The following is a 12,975-nucleotide window of genomic DNA, read 5'->3' as shown; positions in this document are numbered from 1 at the left end:
GGGGGGGGGGGGGACCTTTACACATAAAATGAGATACTTGATTAGCTAGTGTTGTAAAGATATCAGTTGTGAGATGGAGTGGTACACTGAGACTCCCAGAACAGTCATCTGACCCTCAGCTATTCACTGGTATGAAGCAATTACTGCTAAAAATCTCAGTTGTGTGCGCAAGCACGTGTGTTTGAGTGTGGGTATGAGTTAGAGTCCGGACCCTAACATTCAGTGTCATCTTCAATTGTGCTGCACTTTTTTTCTTTGTTTTTTCAAGACAGGGTTTTTTTCTGTGTATCCTTGGCTGTCCTGAAACTCACTCACAGACCAAGAAATTACAGAGATTGGCCTGCCTCTGCCTCCCTAGTGCTGGGATTACAAGTGTGCGCCATTACTACCTGGCTTCTTTTTTTTTTTTTTTAAAGATTCATTTTTGCCCAACATGGTGGCCTTGGTGGCAAACTCCTTTACCTTTTAACTTGATGGTGCTGAGCCATCCCCTCACGTGACCTGCTGACTCTTCCTAGTGCTGAGCCGTCCCTCACTCTGACTGCTGACTGTTCATCCATACACAGCGCTGAGCTGTGCCCACTCTGACTGCTGACTACTCACTGTACACTGTACTGATTTCCACCTCCTCGGCTTCTCACACTCCAGCCTCCACTTTCTTGTTTTTTGTATCAGCCCCAACCTTACAGCAGCATCACACAGCAGACACTGGAGCTTTTATGGTAAGATCCCCGTACAGGTACTCTCAACAGTTTTATTAATCACCACCCACGGTGTCTGGAAGCAGCAGCAGAAGCAGAAGAGGCAAGAAGCTCATTAATCATGCAGATCTTCAGGCTGCCATTACGGGCTCCACTGCAATTTAACGAAACCCCCTGGGGGACTCAGCACCTCCAAAGGAGCCTCCTAGACACCTTCCAGAGTAATTGTTTGTTTGTTTGTCTGATACAGGGTTTCTCTGTGTAGCCTTGACTGTCCTGAAACTAACTCTGTAGAACAGGCTAGCTTTGAACTCACAGGGATCCACCTGCCTCTGCACCACCATTGCCCAGCTCCCATGACTTAAAGGAGTGTAAGGATGGTGTAGATAGCTGGTGGGTTCAATGAGGTACTTTTGAGGCATTTGCCAGCCCCCCCAAAATCTTTTCCTCTTTGCTGCAGCTGTCTTGCATTTTGAAGGTCAGGTGCCAGGACAGCCCTGTGTCCTGGATGCCCCTGCTGCTCACTGCTGACTTTCTTTACCCCTAGAGGAGGCTGGGCTTCTGTGTCCGTACTGGCAGAGGCTGTGGCTTCAGGCAGCAGGGCCGAAAGGAGAGGCCGGCCTGCACGGGCTCAGTGTGCCTTACATGCACCCTTGCACACTCCTCACAGGTGGGACTCTGTGACGACAGTCTTTCCCTCAGCCAGCTGGGCCGAGCCCCAGGGCACGGGTGGGGGAACAGCTGTGTAATCCTGTGCAGGTGTCTCATACCGCCTGAGGTGGCCTGATCTGAGAGCACTCCAGTCAGGACAGTCTTTCCTCACTGGGGACCCAGCTGGGGACCCTTTTGCTTGTCGAGTTTTTAGACAGTATCATATAGCCCAGCCTTGCCCCCATCTTTCAGTGTAGTCAAGGATGACCTTGAACTTTTGTTCCTTCTGCTCAAGTTCTGGGATTACAGATGTGCACCACCACACCCCATTTTTGTAGTGCTGGGAATGGAAGGAACATGGGCCTTTGTGCATGAGCTGAGGCACATCCTCTACCCCTCAGTTGACCTATTTGGGATGACAACTGAAAAGAGAATGATCATGAAACTGGGGCAGGAAGAGACAGAAACCAAAGGCCTCAGCAGATGGCCAACAGAAGCCAGAGCAGACAAGAGAAGAGAGACATTTACAGAAAAGTGGATCTCAAGAAATGAGGGTGAAGTGTGAGCATCAGACAGCCGGAGAAAGGCGGGAGACAGACCTGGGGATTCAACTGCACACAAAAGGAAGACAGAAAGTAGCCGTGTCCTCTGAAGTACACAGGAAGTTCTGCCACTTTGTTGACCGACATAGTAGCCCTGATCTCTCCCAGTGTGAGCAAGGGTGCAAGACCAGGCCGGAACTCTGGGAGAGAGTCCATACTGACCAGAGCCGGATCCCTGAGCTGGGCTGGAGGTAGCCATGTCCTTCCAGAGGCTCTGAAGACATAGACAGTTTTAATCTGTGGTCTCCAGGAATAACGATGAAGGCAGGCATCCCAGGAAAACCTGCAGGCTGTATGGGCCTGTGTCCCTCATACCTTTCCCACCCAAGGCCTCAGTAGGCCACCCATAAACAAGGCTTCTGAGCCCACCTCCCCTTCGCCCTGTGTGAGGGACAGCTGGCTACAGTGGGGACCAGGCTCCACAGAAAGGGCAGCCTGGCCTGTGAGTCCTGGGCCTCAGGGGAGGTAGAGGGCCACTACCACATAGATGACCCAGCTGGTAGACACGAACACTCCGAAGAGCAGGCTGAAGAGCACGAGTGAACGGGCCTTCCTTGAGGCTGCCTCTGCCTGTGCCAGGTCACCCCTGCCCAGGGCTGCTCGAGTCTGCAACAAGATAGGCCAGGGTGGGATATACCAACAACAGTTCCCCTCTACCCACCCGAGACCCCACCAGCACACCTTCAAGGTCAGGCCCATGCTGCCTGAGAAGGTCAGGAAGTGGGTCCATGGCTTACAAAGGTGCAGAAGTAATGGCAGTGGTCCCTCTAGCACTGAGGAATGCCCTCAAGCTCCTCTCATGCCACCTCACGGCAGCTCCCAAATGGGGCTCATTATACTCCACTTTGCTGATGATGAAATGAAAGCTCAGCAAACTTAAATGGCCTCCCTGGGCCAAACAGCTGATGGCAAAGCCAAAATCCACAGTCCTACCTCTGAGCTGCTTGCTCCCCTAAGTCCTAGCTAGTGCTGACCTTGGGCCTGAGACCTCCTCTCACTTCCCAGCAAGGCCAGGCTCGCCTTCCATCAGTCAGAACATCACAGCATCTTCATCAATGAGTCCCCCAGGCCTGACCCCACATGTCCAGGCATGTGGACAGTAATAGAGGGAACAGGGAGGAAAGAGGGAGGAGGGAGGAGGGATGCTAGTGAGATAGAGGGTGGATGGATATAGATAGTCATGCAAATGAATGAGTGAACAGAGAGAGAGCAGCTCCGTAGAGACTGGAAGATGAGTAAACAAAAAGGAGAAGATGAGCAGATGAGGTAATAGATGGCGAGAGGGTAACAGAGTTGATGGAGTGATATATCATAGTGGGAGGGAGGGTGGAGAGGTGGATTAACAGATGAATAGATGCATGCAAGCAAGATAAGGGTGGGGGGAGGCAGATGGTCTATAGACCAAGAGGCAGTTAGGGCAGAGGGATGGATATGTAGACTAGAGGCTGCTGAAATACCACAGCAATGGGCAACACCTTGGGCCTCATCCATCATTTATACGTTTGTTTGTTTGTTTGTTTGTTTGTATTAGAAATTGCCAGGACAGATCCTTAGAAGTGAAGGTCGCAGGTGAAGAAAGTAGACAAGAAAGGCCAGGCTCCACAATAGGGCTTGTTCCTGGGTCCTACCAGGCTGCTGGCTGCTGGGTGGGACCCCTACCAGTGCCCACAGGGGCACAGCTGGGACAGAGGCTGGGTCACTGCTGTGTCCCTCCTGGTCACCTACCTCGTGGGAGTAGACGATGGCAATAAGCCCTGTGAGCAGGCAACAGAACAGGGTCACCAGCACCGACTCCATCATGAAGTCCTTGGGCAGAGGCCTGTGTTCCACTTGCATGGGGGCGGGGGCACCAGCCACGGGGCCGCCATACTGGGGGCAGAATCACTTCCATGAGGAGCCAGGGAAAGGAGCCTGATCCCCTTCACCTCCTCACACCCACCTCCTGCCCCAGGGGTCCCCACAACTCTGCCGCACACACTGTCCAGCCCAAAGCTGGAGCTGCGAAGGCGGGAGGGGCAGCCTCCACCGCTCCTCCGCTTGCAACCCTTGGGGCCCTCATTTTGTCAACAGGGTCTTTCCATGCAGACTTAGCTTGGCCTCTGCCTGTGCTGGGATTAAAGGCTTGGACCACTTTCGAACCAGCACTTAGCAGGTGGAGGCAGCAGGATAAGGCAGTGAGTTCCAGGCCAGCCTGAGCTACATGAAGCCTTGTCTTTAAAAAAATAAAAAATAAAGTTTTTTGGTTTTGTTTTTTTTAATTATTTTTTCTTTCGATTAGGCGGTCAACCCCCTTGAGGCCTTCGACATTGATGTCATCTTCCGTACTCCTCTGACCACCAAAACAAACCCATCATTCCCAGAAACCTGGCTTGGCCACCCCTCAGCTTGTGCCCAGTGTCCTTCCTGGACATCTCCTTTTCGTCTTTAGGAACCCTGTTAGATTGTCACTGGTCTCCGCCTCCTGCAGGCCTGAGCGCTGTGCTTACCGCGGGGAAGGGGAAGGAGGCTCCTCCAGCCGCAGGTGGGAAGAGCGGGCCGGGCGGCGGCGGGTAGAGCGCTGCAGGCCCGGGCGCAGGCTGGAACAGCACGGGCACCTGGGGGAAGGGCGGATAGAGCAGCGCCACCGCCTTGGGGTCCGGCGGCGCGTAGGGCGGGGGCTCACCCACGAAGCCGATGGGCGGCACCGTGCCGCCGGTGGCCTTGGGCCCGGGCCCCGCCTCGCCCGGCGCGGATGGGGGTTCTGGGTCTCCCCGGGCCAGCTCATCGCCCTCTGCGGCAGCGGCCCGGTCCTCCTCCGACCCCGCATCTTCGTCCAGCAGCTGCGGGCGGCGGGGGAGCTGCGGGAGCGACGGCTGCGCGGGGCTGCGCGGGTCGGCGGCGGCTGGGGAGTCCTCCGGGCCTGCGGGGCTGTCGCCCCCCTTGGCGTCGGAACCTGGGGAGAAAGGTGGGGCTGTGAGGTCCGGCTGCTGTTGAGCGCAGATTCCCCTTTGAATCACTAGAGCTGAGAGGGCGCTCAGTGGCACAGAGGCCCGTCTCGGGTGACCAAGAACTTCCGGACGTGAAGGAAGCTGAGGCTCACAGCGCAGGGCACAGGACTTGCTGATGCGGACTCTTGGACTCTCAGCAGTGGGCTAATCCAGCGCCGGTGAGATTCATTCACGGGTGCTGTGCCTGCTGTGCAACCATGAAAGCCTGAGTTCAAGCCCTGAAACCTACATAGAAACCCTGGCATCGTGACACAAGTTTGCCATCCCAGCGGCCTGGGACCCAGTGGCCAGCCACCTTAGCTTAATGATCTAACAGCCAGCGGGAGACACAAAAACAGAGCAGGCAGGTCCAGAAGGATGATGCCTGGGGCTGACCTATGGCCTCCCCTCTCGAGAAAAAAAAAAAAAAAAAACAAGGGACAAAAAGTTCATGATGGAAAAGTTTATTCTATGTGCTTTAACCACCCTTTCTAAAAAACATTTTATGTGCGTGAAGTGTTTTGCGCATTTGTGCCTGGGCGTCATACGCATGCGTTCTGTAGAGGCCAGAAGGGGGCGTTAGGATCCGTGGAGCTGGAGTTACAGATGATTGACAGCCCCACGTGGGTCCGAGGAATTGAACCCAGGTCTTCTGCAAGAGCAGCAAGTGTACTTAACCCCGAGCGGTCTCTTAAGCCCCAGCCACACTAAAAAACAAAACAAAACACCTGGGTCACTGAAAGTGAGGCATCGGTTAGATTCCTTGCCTCCAGCTGTCTCAGGGTCCGGAGCCCCAGCCCTGGCCGCAGCAGGGATGTGGGGGAGAACTGAGGTAAACCTGCTGAGCGCGCTGCCCAGCCCGGGATAAAGAAGGGCCTTGCAGGAAGACTGGAAGGGAGGTTCCGAACTCCCCGTGCACCCCATGTGAGCTGGGCTGCCATCTGATTCTTGGCCCTTGGCTGTCTCTGCTCCGCATGTACGGGGTGCAGCCCTGAGAAGCGGCGGGGGGGGGGGGGGGGGGGCACCGAGACAGAGCTGAACATGGGCAGCAACGCAGAGCAAACCAGCCGCGAGTGTGAGCCAGCGCCGGCCACACTGAGTATGGAGCCCATCGCTCCAGCCAGGGAATTACAACACTGACAGCCCCAGCACCCAGGGCACAACCGGCTAATCTGCAGTATGAACAAGCCCCGCAAGCCCAGCATTCAGGGGACTGAAGCGGAAGGATTGCTTCAAGTTCAGGACCAGCCGAAGCTACAGCTTGAGACCCTGTCTCAAAACCAAGAAGAAAGGCCAGCTGGATGGCTCAGAATGGCAAAGAGCATGTCGCTAGGGCTGATGAGTTCAATCCCCAGGACCCACGCAGCAGAAGAGAAAAGACCGCAGGTTGTCATATGACTTCCACTGTGCACTGTGGCATTCCAGTGCTTGTGTGTGTGCATTCTTGCGCTACCGTACACACACACACACACACACACACACACACACACACACACAGAGTAAACATGGAGAAGAGGAGGAGGAGAACCAACAAAAAGAAATACATAAATAAAGCCAGAAAGTGGTGATGCATGCCTTTAATCCCAGCACTCGGGAGGCAGAGGCAGATTGATCTCTTGTGAGTTCGAAGCCAGCCTAATCTAAAGAGCAAGTTCCAGGACAGCCAGGAGAGTTAATACAGAGAAACCCTGTCTTGAAAAACCAATAAATAAATTAATACATAAATACATAAATGTAAAGAAAAACTAACACATGCCAACTCTGATATCCATTTACTGGAATTATAAGAAAAAGCATCCATTTTAACCACACGGTAAAGAGAAACACACTACTGAAATAAATCCAGTAGAAAGTCGTATTTTAAAAAGAACCAAGTCAGGGCTGGAGAGATGGCTCACTGATTAAGAGCACTTTCTGCTCTTCTAAAGGACTCAGGTTCAATTCCCAGCACCCACATGGCAGCTCACAACTGCCTGTAATGCCCATTCCAAAGGATCTGACACCTTCACACTAATGCACATAAAATAAAGATAAACAAAGAAAGAACCACATCACAATTTTAAACTAAATTTTAAAATATCTGAATTAATTTCTTTATTTATTGAGACAAGTTCTCACTATGTAGCCCCAGCTGGCATGATGTTCACTAGGTAGACCTCAAACTCAGAGATCAGCCTGCATCCTGGCATGATGGGGTCTTGAAAGTGTCTGATATTTAAAGAGATTACAACACACATTTTACCTATGTTTGGTCTGGTTTGTTTGGACAATATCTCAGAGTTAAAACATTAAGAAAGCTTGTTAAAGGCTAGGATATAGCTTTGTGGCAGAGTGTCTGGCATTCGTAGGGTCCTGGATTCAATCTTCAATACTGGATGGGGGGGTGGAAGAGAGGAAAGGGAAGGAAAGGTTTGGTTTTGTGTTGTTTTGAAGTCACCTGCACAGGGCTTGGGAGGAGGGGGATGACTCGGTAGGTAAAAGCACTTGCTGAGCAGGAGCTAGGACCTAGGTTCAGACCCTACAAAAATGCAGGAGTCAGTGGGGAGTGGGGCTGTGTACCAGGGACCCCCCCCGTGCTGTGTCGGATGGAGACAGGAGCATGGCTGAGACTTTCGGAGCCCTGGGCAGGGAGGGAAACCCCTTCTCAGGGGAATAAAGCAGAAAATGCTAAATATGCCTGAAGTCCCGACTGGCCTCTGCCCACTCTGGACCCTCCAGTTCACACCTATGTATATACAGAGATACACACACACACACATAGACACACACAGACACACACAGAGACTCTCACACATGCTCAAGACTGGCACACTGGAGCTCCTCCCTACCCTCCACCCCACCCCACACCTTTGTGGGGAAATTCTTCCACCGTCACTGCCAATAAGCCAGAACCTCCTCCTGGACAACTCCTGGACACAGCCTGTCAGTCGCAGAAGCCGCTGCTCGGGTGAGGCCTGAGGGCAGGTGTGGGCTTGGGACCTGGAACCGACCCCTCTAGGCCTCTTTCACCACCACAGTGGCACACACCTTTAATCCCAGCACTTGGGAGACAGAGGCAGGTAGATCACTGGGAGTTCGAGGCCAGCCTGGTCTATAGAGTGAGTTCCAAGGCAGCCAAGGCTACACAGAGAAACCCCGTCTCAAAAAAACCAAAAAAATAAATAGATAATAAATAAATAATAAGGACAGATAATGGCAACGCAGTGTTACAAAGATGACGGGAAGCAGGTGCCTGGCCCTGGACTCGGGTCCTCCCTAGGTCTTCAGGAGCCTTTCTACATAAGCTAGGGAATCGGGGCTCAGCAAGCACTTCACCGAGCCACTGCAGAAGGAGCCTGTCCAGTTATCATAACAAAAACCGCAGCTTCCCTGGATCCTGCCAGCGCAAATACCAGGCTTGATGGCACCTAGATAGGGACCTCGGAGTAAAGAAACCCGCTGGCTGCGCCGGCTCCGTGGCCTCAGGTTCTCAAGTTTTCGACACCCGAGCCTGCGGGCAACAGTCCAGCTGAGACAAGGGAGGGAAAGGGGCTGTTCCAAGGCCTGGGGTGTTCAAGAAGGGGGTGGGGCAGAGAGGAATTCTTCTTGTCACCCTAACATCCTCTGCAGTGGGTGCAGGGGATGTAAGGGGCACGGCGGGCATCCAGATGCTGCCCTGCAGGTCCTGGCACCACCCCAAGCCCCCTCGAGCCTGGGACTCAGCCCTGAGCGGGGGAACCGGTACCCAGTTTTGTAATCCCCCCCCACACACACACCAGGGGTCCCCTGCTGGGATATCTGGCCTTGATGGGGCTCTACCACGGAGCAGCCACGCCTACCGACCCAGCCTGCAGTCTCTGGTCCAGCCTGCGAGGTTTCTCTCCTCCCACCCTGCCTCCTTACTGGGTCACCCTGCTTGGGAGACCTCAGCTTGGTCCCGCGTGGTTAACAAAGCCAGCAAACACTGGATACAGCGAGGAGATTCCGGGCGGGAAATGCAGAGCCACCTGCTGCTGCCTGGACTCCTGGTCCCTCCCCAGCTGCCCCGCAGCGATGCGAGAAAGGGCGGGAGATCCTGAACTCCCCACCCCGCAGCCTCTTGTACACGACCTCGGCTCCGACTCTGAGTGCGAGTGTGCCCCGGCCCCAAGGTCGCCTCGCTCCCGTCTACACCCTCAGTCAGCTCTGCGCCCCGCGCTCCTCACCTGCCTCCATGGCACGATCCCGCGGCTATGCGGCTCTGGGCCTGGATCCTGGGTCCGCCCCACTCGGTGGACGGCGCCGGCTCGGGTTTCCTGGTGCCCGCCGCACGGCAGGTTAATAATTGACCGCCTTGTTTGTCCACGGCTGTGTCAACACGTCGCTCCCTCGCTCCCTGGCGCTTGCACCTACCCTGCGACCTCCTGTCTCTGGGACAGTTAGCGCCACGGCAGACCCCGAGGGCAGGATCCGCTCTGTGGAGCCTTGATCGATTCCTTGGCAGAGTTGCAGGGCCTGGGTGTCCTGCAGGGAGCCTTTAAGACAATGGGGTAGGAAGGAGGCAGGGCAATTCCCACAGGGATGAGAGACTGAGGAGAGGTGGAGACCCGGGCTGCCAGGGAAGCGAAGCTGGGTATACCTGTGACCCAAAGGCAGGATAATAAAGCTAGTTTTGTTGTTGTTGTTGTTGTTTTCATCAGCTTCCCGCCCCCTACCCCACAGAAGCCAGGGGTGTAGATTTTATGTAAGAGCTGAGATTTAGGACAACGTGTGTCCCACCTTCCCTGAAACGCCCCAGTCCAAAGAATCTCCAACAGGCCCAACCCAGCCACCGGAACAATACTGCACTCACCATGCAGGGTGTATTCGCAGCTGAGCTCCCAGACGAGGAGGAAAAGGCCTTGGAATAAAGAAGGCGCAACTGACCAGCTTTGGCCATGGCTGAGTTGCATATTGGCCTTGACCATGCTGGGATATTGGCTTATACAAGTTTACAAAGAAAGTGGCCTTGATTCAGCAGAGCCTCTGGAAAGGGACATGAATTCTCCCCATAAACTGTGAACTAAGCATACAGTTCAAGTCCAACTCATCCATAAGAACTAGAAGCCCCTAGACTAAAAATAGATGTTAAAAATAAAGGGGGGGGGGGAGGTAATAGGAGTGGCAAGAGCCTTTAATATCAGCACTCAGGAGTCAGAGGCAGGCAGATCTGAGTTCTGCTAGGCAGAGAACCCTGTCTCAAAAAATGATAGATAGATAGATAGATAGATAGATAGATAGATAGATAGATAGATAGATAGATAAATGGGAGAGAGTGGAGAGATAGCTCAGTGGTTAAAAGCATTTGCTGTTCTGATGGAGAACCTGAGTTTGGTTCTCAGCACCCACATATGGCAGCTCACAACCAACAGTAACTTCAATTCCAGGGATCTGACGCCCTCTTCTGACCTCTAAAGACACTGCACTCACATGCATACACACAAATACAATGTCTTAGTTACTTTTCTATTGCTATGAAGAGACACCATGACACAGGCAACTTGTAGAACTTATCGGTCTAAGGTTTACAGGAAAGTGAGACCAGCAAAGCTGCGATAAGGCCAAAGAATGAAGCTTTCCTGAGGTCCAAACTACCACGCTATCTGTGAGAGAATGGAAAGCAGCCCCCACAAAAGGGAGTTTGGCTTTTTTATGGAATGGTTGAAGTTGGGCTGGTGAGTATTAAAAGGAAAAGAAAACTGCTGCAAACAAAGAAACTGTCATAAACATAAGCTTTTCCCAGGGGACCTCTGGTCATCAAGATATTAGAATGCATGTGTTGTGCCCGAATCTCAATACCCCAAAAGACCACCACCAGGAGCCGAGTCCGTTGCAAAACACATAAGGATCTTTTTATTACAAATCATTACAAGCTGCAGCTCGGGCTCACAACCCCCATCGCCAAAGCAGTGAAAGCCAAGAGCCCCGTGCTCAGGTTAGTTGGGTGATTTAAAGATTCTGGTCCCTCCCAGCATGCCCAAGGCAGGGTCAATTCCTGCCTGGCAAGCATCTATTGGTCAAGACGCTGCATTTTAAATTGATTGGCTATAGGAAGGTTCCCAAACCATTAATGATCTGGTGCACCTCCCTAGAGAGATGGGCCAGTTTCTTGGCAACTGTATCTCTAGTGGGTAGGGAAAGAATACAGTAAGGTTAGTTCCTTCCCTCAGGGCATTACTGGACAAGTCTCCACCCAGCTAGCCTTAGTTCAGGCCTTAAACTTTAAAATAATAGCCACCGATTTTTAATCTTTTCGTCTCTCACATGCTAGGCGGTGGTGGTGCATGGCTTTAATCCCAGCACTCACGAGGCAGAGGCAGGCAGACGTCTGTGAGTTCAAGGTCAGCCTGGTCTACAAAGCCAGTCCAGGACAGCCAAGGCTACAGAGAGAAACAAACCCTGACTGGAAAAACACAAAACAAATAAACAAAAGCTGCTGGGAAAAGGTTGAAGGTTGAGCTGAAAAGATAGCTCAGTGCTTAAAGGCGTGTACTTGCATAGGACTGGCGTTCAGTTCCCAGTCCCCACATCAGATGGTTCACACTGCCTGAATCTCAGCTCCAAGGCCTCTTCCAGCCTCAACAGGCACCTGGACACACAAGCAGATGCAAACACATCTACATACTCTGTAACATATAATTAATAAAGCAACAGTTTTCCTAAACCCTGCTAGCTCCCAAAATACTTGACACAGAGGCTTTGATGTAAAGTGCTGGAGCTAGACATCAAACCTCTAAGCTACTTAGCAACTTTTAGCTACAGCAACTTTATTAGCCAATGGGGATAATTGGGGAGAGGGCAGAGTTACACAGCATTGCTTGGTGTACGTGAGAATGCACTCATCTAGGCTGTAACCAAATCTTAGGGGCCAGTAATTAGCATTAGAGTACACAGCACCAGACCAAGCCCCAACAACAGTCCTTTCTGCCTCCAGAAGAAACATCACCCAAACTGGAAAGCAAGCTAAGAGGGGGGAAAGTGTAGGGACAACCCCTCTGTAGGCATGGAAAAGGTGCCAGGATGACCAAGAGATCCAGATCACACATAGCCCAGAAAGCATGGAGACCAAAACACCCAAGTGTGTAGGCGCTATTTTTTAAATCTAATTTATTGGTTTCTTATGCCTCAACCTCTGTTGGGAGCCGCTGGTCTACCAGCTGCTTTGATATTTAGATCTCAGCGGAAAGACTGCTTTCACCTTGGCCTTCACTGGAGTCAGTGATGAATTTCTGAGTCTATCTCCTTTTGTTTGAGACAGCAGGTGGGATGCCTTGTCAAAATTGCCCCTCTTGTTTCACTTCCTTGTGAATTTAACTCATTGTGCTGAGGTGCTTTTGCTCCGGCTTAACAGCAGTCTGAAATAAAGCAACTCGTCTAGGCTCTGCTAGAGCCTCTCGGAAAGGTCCCATGTGTTGTACGTTGGTTTATTAATGTTAATCCTCACTCCCAACTCAAGAACCTTTTGACTCTGCCGGCGGGCTCCGGCATACTTCCCTTCCCATCCTTATCCCTCCTAATACCTTCCAACACCCTACTGCTAGGTAGGAGAGAAAGGTTAGCCAGGAGAGGAGGCGGAGTTCTCTTAGGCTACTCCGGGCTGGTTGGGGTCGTCAGAGGACCTAGCAGTCCAGCAGACCAGAGACAGCAAACACAGCGAGAAGAATGCCCGAGCCACAGCACGGGGAGCAGCAGCAGCCTTCTTTCTCCGACCCTTCCCTCAAAGCCTCCCTCTTCTCCTCTCTGTGTATTTTTACCCTCTCAGGGTCTTTAGAATTAATCTGTAGCTGCAAAGATCACACCCCTCTCAGAGACACATGAGGCTGCTCTCAGCTATGAATACACTAAAAACAGCTCCATATCCCACATGTGGGGTTAACACAAAGACATAACTGGGTTTTTAAAGAAACCAAAACTTCCTCTACCCAACCATATCACGGAGGAGCAGAGAGAGGATCGGGGAAGAAGATGACAGCCTCTCTCTTTCTTTCTCTCTCTCCCCCCACTCCGGTGTGTGTGTGTGTGTGTGTGTGTGTGTGTGTGTGTGTGTGTGTGTGTGTG

At 52.4% G+C, this 12,975-nt stretch overlaps 1 protein-coding gene across 2 annotated transcripts; it reads right to left on the bottom strand.

The window, feature by feature from the left end:
* Positions 1-15: 15 nt before the first annotated feature.
* On the bottom strand, positions 16-9,186 carry Prrt1b (proline rich transmembrane protein 1B). 2 transcript variants are annotated; one of them, XM_055600904.1, is made up of 4 exons: positions 9,105-9,186; positions 4,441-4,886; positions 3,680-3,823; positions 16-2,560 (listed from the first exon to the last, which is right to left on the bottom strand). In XM_055600904.1, the coding sequence occupies exons 1-4, from the start codon at positions 9,112-9,114 to the stop codon at positions 2,411-2,413; spliced, it is 750 nt and encodes a 249-aa protein (XP_055456879.1). In that variant the 5' UTR covers positions 9,115-9,186; the 3' UTR covers positions 16-2,410. The 2 variants fall into 2 exon arrangements, with proteins under 2 accessions (XP_055456879.1, XP_055456878.1); XM_055600903.1 differs by lacking the exon at positions 16-2,560 and having other exon boundaries at positions 3,161-3,823.
* Positions 9,187-12,975: the final 3,789 nt, after the last annotated feature.

The sequence above is a fragment of the Psammomys obesus genome, unplaced genomic scaffold (genome assembly GCF_907164565.1).
Source record: "Psammomys obesus unplaced genomic scaffold, mPsaObe1.curated_primary_1811, whole genome shotgun sequence".
Taxonomy (NCBI): Eukaryota; Metazoa; Chordata; class Mammalia; order Rodentia; family Muridae; genus Psammomys; species Psammomys obesus.
The sequence above is the reverse complement of the archived record's forward strand: the minus strand, read 5'-3'. Positions and strand labels throughout refer to the sequence as shown.

Coding starts and splice junctions, on each gene's coding strand:
- Prrt1b (XM_055600903.1), bottom strand. Junction 3,824..4,440: donor CCTCCTTCCCCTTCCCCGCG/GTAAGCACAGCG, acceptor TTCTGCCCCCAG/TATGGCGGCCCCGTGGCTGG.